General features: G+C 53.8%; 1 protein-coding gene across 1 annotated transcript; it reads left to right on the top strand.

Moving 5' to 3' along the window:
- Positions 1-468: 468 nt before the first annotated feature.
- Positions 469-7,270, top strand: Cryba4 (crystallin beta A4). The gene is made up of 6 exons (XM_027955878.2): positions 469-597; positions 918-968; positions 2,053-2,171; positions 3,808-3,949; positions 5,447-5,589; positions 6,973-7,270. The coding sequence occupies exons 1-6, from the start codon at positions 577-579 to the stop codon at positions 7,118-7,120; spliced, it is 624 nt and encodes a 207-aa protein (XP_027811679.1). The 5' UTR covers positions 469-576; the 3' UTR covers positions 7,121-7,270.
- Positions 7,271-16,751: the final 9,481 nt, after the last annotated feature.

The following is a 16,751-nucleotide window of genomic DNA, read 5'->3' as shown; positions in this document are numbered from 1 at the left end:
CCTTTGTACGCCAGCTCTTCATGCCCCTCTTTCCATCTGACCCTGTGCGAATCCTCTCCACACTTCCCAGAATGCCACCTCCAACACGCAGCCTGCCCTGATTGCTCCACTGGAAGTCAAACACGGATGGGAAGGGGAAAGGAACAGACATCCATCAATGCTTACGGGGCACCGGGCAAGAAGGTGCGCAGCCTCATGGCCCACAGATGGAGTTTATTTCCATCCCATTTTATAGGTACAACTGGAGGGGAAATGACCTACTCAAGGTCACACAGCTGGCCATGCTTTGGGGCTCCTCGGCCAGTTGCTCGGACTCCTGCCCCGCTCAGGGGCCCCGTGGGGCTGATTCAGGCAGACCTTGCACCGCTCCCCTGCCCCATGCCTGTCTCTGGGGGAGGTGACCTGATCTGTCCCCTCCCAGCTGAACCCAGAGCTGCTGACACCTCTCACTGGGGCTGTGGCCAGCGCTGGCTTTTGTTTCGAGGGCTCATTGCTGAGTCGGGGCTTTGTCCCCCAGGGGCCCTCTCTCCCCTCCCTGCCTATAAGAGCTTGACCTTGACTGGTCCCAGTTCTGACATGTTCTCTGGGCCCATCTCGGTAAGTCCCCTTGGAGAAGGGGTGGGATTGGGGCTCCTGTCGAGCACCCTGGGAGGTGGGGAGCCCAGGTCCCCAACCCTGCAGATGCCACTGCGTCATCCCAAGTGCCGTCCTCTTCCTGACCAAGAAAGGGCGCCCCAAACGCCCAGACGGGCTCCCGAGACCCTCACTAAGAACACAGTGATGCCCAAGGCTCCCACCCGCTGGCCGCCACAGAGACTTTCCCCCAGTTAGCAGATGAGAGGCGCAGAGCAGGGCTCAGAGGCTGCGGGACCCAGAGGGGTGAGGGCACAAGGTCACCCTGTTCTTCTCCTGCCTAGGAAGGGGGCAGCATGACCCTGCAGTGCACCAAGTCGGCGGGACACTGGAAGGTAGGGAGGGGGCCCGGGCCAGGGTGGGAGGACACAGGTCAAGCCCCAGTCCCTGGGACCCCGTTCCTAGCTCACTGAGCCCCCACCTCACTTGGGGGAGGGGTCTGAATGCCCATCTCACAGAGGACACAACCAAGGCTCAGAGAACAGGACCCGCAAGGTCACGCAGAGAGATTGAACTTGAACTTGGGTCACCTGGTTTCCAAACTTGAACTGCCACTGTCTTTGGCTGCCATTAGGGTCGTCACTGCCCTCTGGATGAGGCAGCTTTGTGGGCCACCATCATCTAAACATGTCCCTCTTGGGCACAAACTGAAAGCCAACATCATGTACCAAAAATAGGTGGCCACTGTAAAAACACAATAAAAATGTGATTAATTTTTAGCTGAATACTGTTGTCTGAGAGACTACGGGCGATCTCTTTTTGGAGAGATAAAGAAAGAGATTAGTAGCTGGGTGCGGTTTGCACACCTGTAATCTCAGGGGCTCAGGAGGCTGAGGCAGGAGGATTGCGAGGTCAAAGCCAGCCTCAGCAATAGTGAGGCCCTGAGCAACTCAGTGAGATTCTGTCTCTAATTAAAATGCAAAATAGGGCTGGGGTTGGGGCTCAGTGGCTGAGTGCCCCGAGTTCAATTTCTGGTACCAAAAGAAAAGAAAAAAAAAGATTAGTGAACTGTGGGGAGGGGCGCGGGGGACACAGCGATAACAGCACTAAGACCTAGGCCAGCGCCATTTAGTCACATGGTTTTCTATCCGGATTTCTTTGATCTGTCTATGTTGAGGGGGAAGAAAAGCACCATTTTAAGAACTTGGAGGTCCCTCATGAAAGTTCAGATTTGGAGAATGTCTTGAGACACTTCCACCGGGCAGAGGTCCCGGGTGCTAGACAGAAGCCACTGTTCCGGGGCCTGTGCTCTCAGGGCCCTCACCTCCCTTACGGGCCTGGCCCTGGAGGCCCTGGGGAGTCCCGGTTGGCAAACCCCCTTTCACCTGCTTTGCTGGACTCTGGGTCCTGGGGACGCCCCCAACACCCTGCCCCACAGGATTCTGATGTCCGCCCATGTCCACCTTCTCTCTGGCACAGATGGTGGTGTGGGACGAGGAGGGCTTCCAGGGCCGGCGGCATGAGTTCACGGCCGAATGCCCCAGCGTGCTGGAGCTGGGTTTTGAGACCGTGAGATCCTTGAAAGTCCTGAGTGGAGCGTGAGTCTGCAGGGAGACTGAGTCGGGGTTAGGGTGGGGGACCAAAAGGGACCTAGAGGGGGGAGCTGGGACTTTTACATGTTGTCAGTCCTGTCTTCCCAGGCTCTAACTGTACCTGTGTCCTCTAGTGTAGTGCTGAGGAGGGTGCAGGGTTGCCATGTAAGGTTGTGCAAGTTGTGCACTGCCCAACTACAAGGCTGCCTTTAAGGTAGTCACTGCCCACTGGATGAGCCAACTTTGTGGGACACCATCCTTAGAAATGAATGTTGAGTCTAGAAATGTCCCTCTTGGGCATAAATGGAAAGCCAACACCACTTACCCAAAATAGGCAGTAGCTATAAAAATACAGTGAAAAGTGTTACTAATTTTAAACTAAATACTACTGCATGAAAGACTGCGTGTGATCTCTTTTCAGAGAGATAAAGACACTAGTGAGTGGGAGGAGGGGCGGACACAGCAATAACATACTGAGACTTTGTAGACCAGCGTCATTTAGTAGTCTTTTCTGCTACCGTGAAGTTCTACATCTGCACTGTCCAAGTTCAAGGTCACTGGCCACATGTGACCACTGAGGATTTCAAATGTGGATAGTATAGCAAAATGTGGTGGTGCATGCTTGTAATCCCAGCGGCTCAGGAGGCTGAGGCAGGAGGATCGAGAATTCAAAGCCAGCCTCATCAAAGTGAGGCCCTAAGCAACTCAGTGAGACCCTGTCTCTAAATAAAACATAGAATGGGGCTGGGGAAGGGGCTCAGTGGTCAAGTGTCCCTGAGTTCAATTCCTGGTACCCCCCCACCCCCCAGGTGCCTCTCTGGGTTGGGGTCACCTTTGGAAGCGGTCATTTAGGCTGAGCCCTTTGGTTATTGCTGGGACGAGGCTCCCATCCACTGGTTGAATTATTTTATTTTAGTTAATTTCATTTATTGAATTCAAATTTAATCAGCTGCCTGCTGCCAGTGGCTATCATAGTGGCTAGAAGGTTCTAGAGGGTTGGAAAGTGCACTGGAAGGAGAACAAGGTCTGCATGTGAGTCCCTCAAAGCTATGCCTGTGAGTGACACCTGAGGTCACCTGGGGCGATCTGTGTCCTAGCTTCTGCTTCCTGCAACTGGGGAAATGGAGCCGGAGTGGGGGAGGCCAGGAACCCGGCAGGTCCACCCCTTTATCTTCTATGCAGACAGGAGACGCAGGTGCACCGGTGCCTGCCTCCTGTGCCTCTCTTTCCCTAGGGGAACACAAAACTGAAGGGGCCACATGGCAGGCCACTAGGGCAGCAGCACCTGGTAGCTGAGGAGCCGCTCCAGGCTCAGAGACGGGGTGGTGGAGAGAGGCCCCCCTTGCCAGGTCCCGCAGGGTCACAGGAATCCCGCTGAGGCCCCGCAGCCTGTGGTCAGCCTGGCACATTCCCAGAGCCCCTTGCGTGGAGCAGTCCCTCCCTGCGGGACACAGGTGGCCGCTGGTGTTGGGGGCCCAGCGGTCCCCTGGTGGGCACTGAGCTGGGCGTGGTGGGGGGTCTCGCAGCGACCCAGCCTCTGCTCCGCCACCGTCGCAGCCCCTCCCTCCCCGAGGGGAGCCACCCCAACTGTGTCCAGGCCCTGCCGAGAGTTAAGGGTGGCCCTCCCTCCGTGTGCCCGCAGGTGGGTGGGCTTTGAGCACGCCGGCTTCCAGGGGCAGCAGTACGTGCTGGAGCGCGGCGAGTACCCGGGCTGGGACGCCTGGAGCGGGAACACGGCCTACCCCGCCGAGAGGCTCACCTCCTTCCGGCCCGTGGCCTGCGCTGTGAGTCCTACCGCCGGGCCCGGGAGGCTTGGGCCTTTCCAGGGGGCGCTGGGCATCAGCCACCGTGGGAATCAGGGTGCATGACGTGGGCCGTCTCTTTCCTCTCTGACCCTCAGTTTCTTCTTCTTGAAATGAGGTCCCAGTCCCCATGTCCTGGGGAACCAGGACACAGACCCCGCCAGCTACTGTCCACTTATAGCAGCTTTGGTTAGGATGTCAGCACCTGTGGACCCCTGTCCCTCTCTTCATGACTGGGCAGAAGGTGGATGCAGGGAGGCAGGTCCCGGTGGGCAGGAGGGGTACCATGCCTCTCTCCCAACTCATCGTGCCCTTCCGACTTTATATTTTACTGCCCTTATGGGGTACGGGTGGATGTGGGTTCCTTTACTCCATTTTACAGATGAGAAAAACTGAGGCTCAGAAAGCTATGTTTTATTTTATTTTCACCTTATTTATTATTCATAATTCGGGGCGGGGGGGAACCTGATATGTTAGAATAAGAAAGTAAGTTGCTAATAATTATAGCTATGAGACAGGAGCCTGCTTCATAGTACAGGAGATGCTTTCTGTTCTGGTTGGTGATTGACAGATGACATCATGCTATTCTTGTACCCATTCCTATATCTGTGTCTACCTATATCATCAATGTATAGTTAGGTACACGTATTTTTGTTATATAAGTGAAATTATAGGAGCTGGGGATGTGGTTCAGTGGTAGAGCATATGTTTAGCATGTGGAGGCTCTGGGTTCCACACTCAGAACCACAAAAAAAAAAAAAAAAAATGAGTCATAATGAACTTCAGGCCTGGATACCTGCTTTTTCCACTGGGCAAGTATATTACAATCATCCTTCTGGAAAGTTATATCTCATCTATGATGTCATTTTTCATGGCTTTCTAGTATTCCATGCTGTGGCTAAGAAGTCCATTGGCTCCTTTGTTCTACAAATAACCAAGGTGCTGATCATGTGCAGGGTCCTGTATCAGGCTGTCATGGGTCCAATCACTAGTTCCATGCTCATCCCTCTAGCCCAGAAAATGACCCTGAAAAGTAGGTGCGGTTGGTTCTGTTTCATAATTATGAAAATGAAGGCTCAGAAACACCATATGACAGGTCTAAGCTCGCCATCTGGTAAGTGGCAGAGTCAAGACTGAAACTCAGAGAGGTTCTCGTCTTTTCTGTAACCCCAGGTGCAACACCAGATTAACATCTGATCCCCTAATGTTGGACATTCAGATTGTTTTCCCCCCTTTTTTATGATGAACATTCTGTTTTTCTATGATTTTTTTTGTGTGTGGAAATTTCTGGAAGGATAAATTCTGGAAGCACAAATGATGTATATCTTATAAGGTTCCTGGTACCTCCTGCCTTAATGCCCTTCCAAAGTTTGCTAAGAAGGCTGAGCTGGGAGACCGGGGCAGGCTGTGGTAAGGGCAGAGGCTCCCGGGTTTCCAGCGGGCTACCAGAAGATCTGACCCTGTTCTCTGTGCCTGTAGAACCACCGCGACTCCAGGCTGACCATCTTCGAGCAAGAGAACTTCCTGGGCAGGAAAGGAGAGCTGAGTGATGACTATCCCTCCCTCCAGGCCATGGGCTGGGACGGCAATGAAGTGGGCTCCTTCCATGTCCACTCTGGGGCGTAAGTGTGTCCAAGGCTCCTTGTAGCAGGGCAGAGAGAGGATGTTGGGAGGGGTGTGACACTTCCTGTGAAAACTATGTGCTGGGGGCTGATGCATACTCCAGAGGAGAATACCGAGGCACAGGAGGTATCAGGAAGGATGTATGGGATTGCAGATGATGGAAACCCAGACCAAACTTCTTTTGTATGTGTGTGTGTGGGGGATTAAACTCAGGGCACTCGACCACTGAGCCCCATCCCCAACCCTATGGACAGGGTCTGGTTGAGTTGCTTAGGGCCTCCTTGTTGCTGAGGCTGGCTTTGAACTCACCATCCTCCTGCCTCAGCCTCGCGAGCAGCTGGGATGACAGGCATGCGCCACTGCACCAAGCTTCTTTAAACCCAAAGAATGTTCACTGGCCCCCATAATTAGCTTCAGGCACTGCTGGAGGATGGAGCTGCCTTCTGGCTCCTGCTCTGCCTGCCTCCGAGTGGCTGTATTCTCGGATGAGTGCCTCCCAAGTAAAGGCAAAAGTGGCAGCTGGGTCCTTAAGTACCAGCCCCAGGGAAAGAGAGGGTCCTTTTCTCAATGATGATACCATCGAAGTCCAGGAAAGACGCTCATTGGTCCAACTTAGGTCATGTGGTCCCTTCTGGACCAATCACAATGCTTACAAGAATGGGATGCACTGATTGGCTAGGCTGGGTCACATGCTCATCCCTGAGGTCAGCTCCATTTTCCCAGGTTGACTGCGAAGGCTCCCTGCGGTTCTTGAGTCTTGTTTGAGTCTCTTGAAGAGAGAAAAACAGGGCTCAAAAGCAGACACCAATCCTTGTCCCGAATAACATAGGGATCAGCGAGTTGAAACATAGCCATTTTCTCTAAAGTGCCTCCTGGGAAGAGAGGAGGGATCAGGGCTTCTTCTTCACTCATTCATTTGCCGAATATTGATGGGGCTCCTCCTCTGTGCCAGGCGTTCGGCTGGGCCCTGGGGGACAGTGAGCCACACACGTCCCTAACCAGGAGGCTGCCTGCTGGCGGGGAAGCTGACATTTTACAAATGATCTTCAAATTATCAAATTATACGAATGCTTCGAAGATACAGTCAGGGACCGTGGCCTGATTCGGGACTGGGTCAGATGGCCCTGATGACGTAATGAATTATACTGGGACCTGAAGGGACACAAAACTGGGCCAGGGGAAGAATCGCTGGGAGGATGTTCCCGGCGGAAGAAACGGCACGATCAAAGGCCCAGCGCCGTGTGTGTGTGTGTGTGTGTGTGTACGCGTGGCACATCCAGGGCCATGAAGGCCGGGGACCGCTGGGCCGTCGGGAGTCTCTCCCATCCTTTCCTGACCAGGGTGGGTGCCTCTGTAGGGTGACCGTCTCTTTCCTTTCCTAGATGGGTTTGCTCTCAGTTTCCCGGATACCGAGGTTTCCAGTATGTGCTGGAGAGTGATCACCACTCGGGTGACTACAAGCATTTCCGGGAGTGGGGCTCCCACGCCCAGACCTTCCAGGTGCAGAGCATTCGCAGGATCCAGCAGTGAGCTGCGCGGAGGAGCGCATGCGCGCGTGTCTGTGATGGCCTAGCTCTGGTCGCTGCCACCACCTCTGCTTCTGCCTCCCCTCGCAACCCCGCCAACCCGGCGCCTGTGTCCGCCAGTCCATGCACAGCACAGAAAACTCAAAGTAATAAAAAAAAGAAAAGAAGGTCTGGTGTTAGCTATGCTTGTCAATTTTACTGATCTCAAAGAACCAAGTTTTAGCTTGATTCATTTTCTCAGTGATTGGTCTGTGCTTTTTTGTCTGTGCCTTTCTATTTTTTTTTTTTTTTTTTAAATTTTGAGACAGGGTCTTGCTAAATTCCCAAGGCTGGCTTGAACTTGCCATCCTCCTGCCTCAGCCTCCCAGATAGCAGGGATTACAGGCATGCACCACCATGCCTGGCTACAGGTGTGTTATCTAAGTTCCAAATACTATTAGAATTTTCTAGATACTTTATTTTTATTTAATTTTTCAAATAGAGCTGGGGTTTGAACCTAGGGCCTTGTGTCTACTGGGCAAGTGTCTACGATTGAGCTAAACCCCAGTCCTATTTTTGTTAACTTAAAACAAATCCACTGTGGTCCGAGAACATGTTCTATGAGGTCTCAGTCTTTTGAAATGTACTGAGACTTATTTTGTGACTGAGTATGTAGTCTATCTTTATGGACTAAGAGGAGAGCTTGAACACTATGTTCTGTTGTGAGTCGGTGTTTTTCCAATGCCAGTCAGGTCAAGTTGGTTGGCAGTGTTGGTTAGATTTTTCTAGATTTCTGCTTATTTTCTAAAGATTGCTCTTTGTCAATCATGCAGGGAGAGCCATTCATGTCTCCCACTAGGGTTGGGATTGATGTCCTTTACCATTGTCCATTTTTCCTACTTTTTTCTTCAAGAATTTTGAAGCTCCCTTGTTAGGTGGACATTTATTGACGATGGCTATCTTCCCCACAGATCATTCCTAACGTGGTTTGCAAAGCCACACAGGCAGGAAGCCACCTGTCTCCCACATGGCAAAGCCTCTAATGCCCCTTTTCTTCTCTCCAGTTCTCTTACATAGAACATCTAGTAGTACCTCATTTAACACCCTTGGCCTTCTGAAGAAAGCCCATAAAACAAAGAAAGTCCTGCTGGGTGCTATGATGCACGCCTGTAATCCCACAATTTGGGAGGCTGAGGCAGGAGGATCGAAAGTTCAAGGCCAGCCTCAGCAATTGAGTGAGGCCCTAAGCAAGTCATCAAGACCCTGTCTCAAAATAAAAATAAAAAAAAAATAAAATAAAAAGGTCTAGGGATGTGCCTCAGTGGTTGAGTGCCCTTAGGTTCAATCCCTGGTACCAAAAAAAAAAAAAAACAATTTAAAAAAACCAAGTCCCGGGCTGGGGTTGTAGCTCAGTGGTAGAGTGATTGCCTAGCATGGGTGACGCATTGTGTTTGGTTCTCAGCACCACATTCAAATAAATAAATGTCCATCAACAGCTAAAAAAAAATACATATATATATATATATACAAATATATATATATATATATATATATATATATATATATATATATTAAAAAAACCCCAACAAAACCCAAGTTCCACTTTGCTTGCAGCCTGAGAGTTTCTCTCGCCCTCTTTCTTCTCTGCCCACCCCCCTTGTTCTTTGCTTTTTCTTTTTTATATGAATTATCTAAACCTGGCTCTTTTTCCTGGATCCCTGGGGCCCATCTTCCTCTACCCACAAATGTCCCTAATCTGTTGAGAGGGACAGGAAAGGGTGGGAATCTGAAGAGTGCAGGAAAAGATAACATGTGCCGGCTCAGGAAGGGGAGGCGAGAGTTTAGAAATACTTACATTCAGGAATTTTTAAGCTGCCTGTCATCATCCCCTGCAGCCCTAGGTGGTCTTCTATAAAGAGGACCGTCCCCAGGGAGCCGTGCAGGAGATAAGACAGTGTGAGGACCCCACGAGAAAGGGGCCATCTGGGAGCCGCCGGGGTCAGCGGCCTCTGCTCAGAACTTAGGATCTTAGACCTTCAGGCCCAGGGCTGGGAGGAAGTCAGCTCCGAGGTTTGGGGAGGGGGCACTCAGGTGGGGGAGGCCCTGGGAAACCGGGGGAGATGGGACACACAGAGTCCTTTTCCTGGCCCAGTTTGTTGGGGCCAGAGGAGGGGAGATGGCAGGGGAGATGGCAGGACTGGACGGGTGATAAGGAGAGGGCGGGGGTGGGGACAGGCCCTCCTTGGTACTGGCCTCTGCTCAGACCCCCCCTGGGACTCAGTCCCTGGACGCTGGGCCACCCTCCTGACACCTCCACATGAGACCACATACAAGTCAACCAGAACGCATCCCAAACTCCACTTTTGGAATGCACCAGGCCTGGGGGCCTGGGGGCCTGGGGGCCGAGAACTTGCCCAGCCTGCAGGAGGCTAGAACAGCCTCAGAGCCCAGTTGCTATCACCCTCTCCACTGGCGCTGCACTGGTCCAAGCACCCCAGTCTCTCCCCTTTGAGTTTTCCCTGCGTCCACCTCTGCCCTTACCTGTTCCCATCTCCACTTAGCACCCAGGGTGCTCTGGTTACTAATGCAAGGAAGATCTGGTCGCTTCCGCTCAGAACCTTCCCAGACTCCCTCTCCTGTTCCAAGAGAAAAACAGACACAACTTTTCCCTCTCATCTGTCTTGCCCGGGGCAACTCCAACCTCAGGCCCCTAGGTTGGCCCTTCTTTGAATGTGCCAGGTGTGTGAATCAGCTCTTCACAGATGCCACAGCCTGGGGGGCTTAAACCACAGAGCTGACTTCCTCCTGCACCACCTCCCTGGTGACTCGTCCTCGATATAGACCACCTCTTGGATCAGATTAGGATTCCAAAGGTCCCATTTGTACCCTACCTCTTGACCTAGAACACCACTGATAATACTGTGTTCACCTCTTTCACATTCGATATAATTTAAATCTCACAGCAACTCCTTGACGTCATTATAGTCTCTTTAAAACCCAACAGAAATTTAAGGCTCAGAGAGGTGAAGCAACTTGTCTGAGGCCACCCAGCTTTGTAAGAGCATTTAGCCTACAACCGGTTGTTCAAGATTTGGGGAGTGTATTAAAGAGATAATGGTAGTTTGAGGTTTACAAATAGAAAGTTGCTGAGTTCATGTCTTCCCTTAAAAGAGTTAAGAAAGCAGCCCCTCGGGTTTTGGTATGAAGAATGGCACAGCTTCTTATCCACCATCGGAATGTGTCCCTGGGGGCTAAGCAGGGCGCATTCGCTGAAGGAAGGAAAGAACCTCACTGGAATTTGATGGTGGCTCCGTGATGAGCCAGCTCCGGCCAGAGCCAAGAGTGAGGCAGGCAACCATAAAAACCAGGTCCCCAGATGTGAAAAGAGACAATTTGTCAGGGGTGATCTCAGGAGGGAAGGAAAGAGAGCGTGAAATTATTTTTCATATCTTGCCAAGAGACCAATTTTCCTGTTGTGAAGGAAGGAGCTTCAATTATTGAAGCTATTTGGTCAGAAGTAAGTGGTCGGCAGGGAACACGCATCATCCAGAATGCAGCGCTCAGCCAAGAGGACTGACCACCAGGTTCAGGACCCGGGAGTCCCAAATCAGCAAACTCTTGGCCCAGAGAGGGGCAGGGACTTGTCCAAGGCCACACAGCAAGCACCATGAAAGCTGCTGCCCCTGACAACCTCACCCTCAGCCACTCATGCCTGCTCCTTTGTCCACCCCGTCCTCCCTGCGGCTCCTCCCCTTCCCTCTGTCCACCGGCTTCTTCCACCACTGCCCCGGAGTCACTGTCCACGAGCTAACTCTTTGGCAGGAAGCCGGCGCCGTGTTGCACCTGTCATGGGAGGCTGGGGCTGGAGGTGGAGAGTTCGAGGCCAGCCTCAGCAACTTATTGAGGCCCTAAGCAACTCAGTGAGACCCTGTCTCTAAAAAAAACACAAACTAGGGCTGGGGATGGGGCTCAGTGGCCAAGGGCCTCTGAGTCCAATCCCTGGCACCAAAAAAAAAAAAAAAAAAAAAAAAGCAGCATCAGATCAAAAGGAAGGAGCCATCACTTGTGCTGAGGGGCAGGAGCTGGAGGTGTCACACACCTGGGCTTGTGGGAGGAGGAGGCGGGAGAGGAGGAGGGCTCCCAGAGGAGGGGAGAGCTTCTCCTGCACCAGAGGAGCCTTGGCAGCGCGTCTATTTATTATTAACGAGGACCCAGCAAAGAGGATGACGGCGACGACGCGCCAGGGCCTTGCGTGCGAAGCCAGAGACGGGCGACGCGGCGCTGGGCGCGGGCCAGGCCCCTGCCCCAGGAGGGCGGGAGCAGGTGGCGCCCCGCCCCGCCCCTTCCTGTCGCCCCCGGGCACAGCTGCGGCGATGACCAGATTAATGGAGGGGAAACAGGGCGGGCAGGGGCCCTTCCTGCCGCCAGCGGCGCCTCACATCAGCTCCTGGGCAGGTCTGTGGCACTCCTGGGACGCTGGGCAGCCCGGGGAGGAGCAAAGACTCCCTCTGCCTCCTCTAGGAGGGGACACGCTGAGCGGTCTGGTCACTGGATGGGGACAGGGATGGTGGGCACAGGACCCCATCTAAGCGGGAAGAGGCCCCTCTGGATCGGTGGCTGGAGCAAAGGGCTCTTGGTTCTGGGCTTGAGGGGTGGACCGTGGACTGCAGGTGCCACTTGTCCCCAAAGTCAACCTGGATCACCTTCTATGACATTGATGCCCTCCCACCGTTTAGCATATGTGCCCCCAAATTCCCTCTCCCTGGCTTTCTGTGTCTCTAGACATTTAAAGAAGGGTCTCTTGCCTGCCGGTGGCTCAGGCCTTAATCCCAGCCGCTCAGGAGGCTGAGGCAGGAGGATCTCAAGTTCAAAACCAACCTCCGCAAATTCGCGAGGTCCTAAGCAACTCTGTGAGCCCCTGTCTCTAAATAAAATATATAAAAGGGCTGGGGATGGGGCTCAGTGGTAAAGCATCCTTGGGTTCATATTCCTGGTACCTAAAGATAAAAATAATAATAATAATAATAAAAAGAAGGGTCTCTGTTTCATGAAAATCAAAGGGAGATCAGTAGAGGAAAGGGACTTGGGGCGGAGGCCGGGAAGGAGGGATACTGGCCAAATTATATTGTTATGTTGTGGTATGCACGAATATGTGGCAACAAATTCATCATTATGTACAACTATAACGCATAAGCAAGTGGAGAAAATAAAATAAAATGTAAAACAGAGAGAGAGGGAGAGGGTTCTGCCATTTACATCCAAACAAGCCCTGATCTTACTCTCTGGAACCCACTGGAAGAAGCAGACAGCCAGCCTCTCATCCCCCACCCTCCACCCTGCCCCAGCGGGGACCCTGGTGCCTTCCACCTGTGAGAAGGTGAGCCCCCTTTTTTTCCCTGTAACTAGGAGCTCTGAGCCCTTTGGTGCGGAACGCCCAGGGCTTGGTGCCCATCATCACCCTCTTTTTCGGTCTGAGTCATTAGGCACCCCTGGCCCAGATGAGGGGGCTGAGGCTGAAAGAGACCCTGATGTGCTTAAGTCTGGACACAGAACCAGAAGCAGAGCTGGGGGTCCAACCTGGGCCCCCTGACTCCGTCCAAGAGAGAGAAGCTTGTGTCCCGATTCTGCCCGGTGGGAGGCTGACCTCTCCTCTGCTGTCAGCTAAAGGCTCTGGCACCAGCTCACCAAAGTTCCTTAGCACCCTTGGTCTCCCCCAGCCCACCTGGCTCTTCCCGGGCTCAGGTCGTCTCCGAGGCCAAGAATCGGCCTCTAGAGACCTGCCCCGCACTGACACCTGGTGGTAAGAAATGGAAACGCACCCACCAACCCCCTGTCCGAGGTTGGAAGTCTTGCTCTGGGGTAGGGGGGTAGAGGGATGGGGAAAAGGGGATGAGAGTTAGTTCCTAGGAGGTTAGGACTCTGAGATGAGATTAGGAACCCGGGCATCCTTTATTACCCACATATGGCTGATGTTCTTTTGGCAGACATTGGGCACTTGTGAAACAAATTCCTTTCCCTTTTCACCTTGGCTTCCAGGATGCTCCAAACCAATTAGTTCGCTCTTATCAACTGCATGGAGCTGACTGACAGGAATCTGGAAGGGGAACTCTATCTCTGATTCTATATCCCTTTCCTTGGGTCTTCTTTTCCACCTGGTTTTTGTTTTGTTTTGTTGGTATGAGGGGTTCAATCCCGGTGTTTAACCACTGAAGCCCATCCCCAGCCCTGAATTACCTAGTTGCTGAGGCTGGCTCTGAGCTGGCCAGCCTCCTGCCTGGGCCTCTCAAGTGGGATGACAGGCGAGCGCCACCGCACCTGGCGTTTCCTACTTTGTTTTCTGATGGAGAAATTCCTTCTTGTTGGGCTGAACTCGGGGGCTCCTGCGTGGCAAGTGCTCTACCACTGAGTCACACCTCAGCCAGGGGGTGTCTTTATAGCCACTTCACTCTCCTCAACTTAGGGACAAGAAGGGACAAACCAGGACGATTCGGTTAGAGAGAGCATGCTTGTCTTCTGGAAGCTTCTCCCTGCAAGTGGGCACAGGAACCGCCGCCTTGCAGGCTTTCGTGTGGATTCAGGGAAGCGCTGAGGGGTTATTAGCCTCCACTCTGTTTGCCGTGTCCCCAGGGCTCTGTGCTGTTTGCTTCGGGCCAGCCAGAACGCAAGGGGCAGCAGGGCATCCGTCACTGGCCAGCCACCCTGTGCTCTGCAGGCCCAGCAGGAGCTCCTGCTACAGCCTGGTCCCGGAGGCCAGCCCCTGCCTGCTCCCAGAGCACTTGGCTCTGGAACCCCGCACCTCCCCGCTGCAGGCGCCCTGGTGTTCCCAGCTCATGCGCAGAGAGCCAGATGCAGCTCATAAATAAGGAATGTACTGTTCTGCAGAGCGGCTGCGGCGGGGCCGTGCGGGGGCGGCGGGCGGGAGCAGAGGCGGCCCCCCGGAGGCAGGGAGGACCATGCAGGAGGCCTGGGACGTTGGGAAGGGATGGGGTGACAGTGGTGGGAGGGGGCCCCACAGGGGAGCACCTGGAGGCAGACCCTGGGGGCTACACGTAGCTCAGGTACTTTCCTGTAGGTCAGCTCCGCCTCAGTCTACCTGTCTGTAAAGTGGGGACATACCATCCCCTGGGGCCGTTTAGCTATTGCCTTTGTAGCACTGGCCCCAGAACCTGGCACAAGGTACAAGCTCACTATTTGCCCCAGGCTTCTTCAGCGGTTCTCCTAAGAACTTTGTGTTTATATTGTGGGGGACACCAGGGGGTCTGGGGTCCTAGGGAGAGGGCAGAAGACCGTAGAGGGGATGCAGGTGACAGGAGCAAGTGCTCAGAGCTGTTTGAAGATGCCACCACCAACCCAGACAGGCCAGCCGAGTTTCTGACGGGGGGTGTCTCTGCAGCCATTGCAGGTGGGCCTTGGGGTGCCCATTGGTTTGTAAGGGAGAGGGTGGTCCTTGGACAGCAGATGGAGCTGGGGACCCTGGGCGCCCTGAGACTGCACTGTCATCACAGTCGTGTTGGAGCTGAGACTCAGATGGGCCTCCTCTGGACATGTTTGTCCATTTGTGCGATGGTTCCCACGAGGCTTCCCAGAAGCACAGCATTTTAAACTTCAAGACTTGGTGTGCTTGACCCACGGACACCTGGGGTCCAGCCCTGGAGATGGGGTGGGGGTGGGAGACAGGTCAGGGTGCGCCCTCCCTACAGATGGACGAATGGATGAGACCTAATCCCACCTTGAGATCAGCCTGAAGGAGAGGGGTCCAGTCACCTGGGACGAGGTGATTTCCTAAGAGGAACCGCAGTCCCCCAGAGGTCAGAGGAGGCTCCCTGGTGCCTAAGGGCTGGGAGGTGTGCGGCCGGTGGGGGGTGCCTGGGAGCTGGGTGGGGGTGCGGGGCGGGGCCTTGAACGCGATGCTAAAGGTGGCCCTGTATCCTAAGGCCAGTGGGCGGGCAGGGGAGCTATGGGGTTGTGCTTTTCCAGACTCTTCCGGCTTCTTCAAGGGGACAAATAGGAGGGGACCCCCATAGGAAGCGACGGGGCAGGGAGCGTGGTGGCGACTGGTGGGGGCGAGAACTTGCAAACCGTTCTAGAGGATGCCGTGGGGGCCGGGGGTGAGGGCGGCTGTGTGTGGGGGGTGTCTTTTTGGAGTCTTCCGCGCTCTCGGCCCCGCCTCCGGCCCCACCCCCGGCCCCTTCTGCCCCGCCCCTCGCAGCGGTGGGAGGGAGGAGAGGGCAGCTGCTGGGCGGCTGGGAGCGCCGGGAGCAGGTGCGGGGCGTGCAGGGCTCTGTTTGCAGATGGATAACAAGATGGGGTGGGTGGGGTGCACGCCCGGTCCCCCTTCTCTTTTGTCTGTCTGGACACAAAGACCCAGACAAAGCAGCCGTGGACTGAGGACGGGGCCTGCGCTGGGCTCGCACAGGCCGGAGACCCAGGGGAGGCGGGGAGGGGGTGAGGGGCGGGGCGGGAGGGGCAGGGCAGGCGCGGAGGCCCCCTGACCCAGGCAAAGCCTCCTGGCCTCACAGCCTCGCTCTGGGCACTAGAAAGTGAAGAGGTTGGCCAGCTGGGGGTCCCTGAACTTTGCCATCCTGATGGTGGGTCTCCTTCTCTTTTTGGGAGGAGAGTACCAGGGACTGAACCCAGGGGCACTGCTTGACCACTGAGCCACTTTTTTATTTTGAGATGGAGTCGACAAGTTGCTTAGGACCTTGCTAAATTGTCAAGGCTGGCCTCAAATTTGTGGTCCTTTGGCCTCAGCCTCCTGAGTCACTGGGATAGCAGGCGCCACCGCGCCCCGCCTGGATGGTCTCTTTTATAAGGAGAAGAGATCCTGGTTTCTGGAAAGTGGAGAAAACACATTCAGATCCTGTCCATGGAGGAGAGGCCCCCAGATAAAAAGTGACCAGGAACCCAATGAGACATAAACTGTCTTTCCCATTCCCATCCCCCCTCCCTTCCTTTCGTTCCCCTTTGTCTAATCCAAGAAATTCCATACTTCTCCTTCCTACCTTCCCTTGTTATGGATTAGCACCCACATATTAGAGAGAACATTAGCTCCCCAAACTGTTTGTCTAGATCAACCTCTTGTCTTTATATGTTACCCAACCTCAGGTATTTTGTTATGGCTAAAGAAAATGGAGCTTAGATATAGCTTTTCCTGAAACCATGCATAGTACTGGACTTATTTCTGCTACTTGAGACCCAGACAGTCCTGACATAAAATAGTGATTGATGCAGTAATCAATCAGCAGCTGGTGTAGTGTCAGCACTTGATAGATCAATCCTTCCTTCCTTTCTTTTTTGGTACTAGGGGTTGAAGCCAGGGGCACTCAACCACTGAGCCACATCCCCAGCCCTTTTTTGTGTTTTTAGTTTAGAGACAGGGTCTCACTGAGTTGCTTAGGGCCTCACTAAGTTACTGAGGCTGGCTTTGAACTTTTGATCCTCCTGCCTCAGCCTCCTGAGCCGCTGGCATTACAGGTGTGCACCACCATGCCGGCACCTTTCTTGACCACAAAGACTTTCTGTGTTACTAACTCAAGTTCCCACAAGCCCTCTGGACTTCATTAGGACTACAATATCAGTGACTGGCACTTGTGAGTTGACTTCTGTCTTTCCCCCCAGCCTGTGGCTCTGGGGTCAGGGGCTCTCTCCCACCTCTC

The sequence above is a fragment of the Marmota flaviventris genome, chromosome 1, assembly GCF_047511675.1.
Source record: "Marmota flaviventris isolate mMarFla1 chromosome 1, mMarFla1.hap1, whole genome shotgun sequence".
In the NCBI taxonomy this organism is placed as follows: domain Eukaryota; kingdom Metazoa; phylum Chordata; class Mammalia; order Rodentia; family Sciuridae; genus Marmota; species Marmota flaviventris.
Note: the sequence above shows the minus strand (reverse complement) of the source record. Positions and strands in the feature narration are given on the sequence as shown.

Excerpts from the sequence above, each read along its gene's own strand:
- Cryba4 (XM_027955878.2), top strand. The coding sequence starts at position 577 with ATGTTCTCTGGGCCCATCTCG. Across the intron at positions 598-917 it reads TGTTCTCTGGGCCCATCTCG|GAAGGGGGCAGCATGACCCT; the intron begins GTAAGTCCCCTT and ends TCTCCTGCCTAG. Across the intron at positions 5,590-6,972 it reads TTCCATGTCCACTCTGGGGC|ATGGGTTTGCTCTCAGTTTC; the intron begins GTAAGTGTGTCC and ends TTCCTTTCCTAG.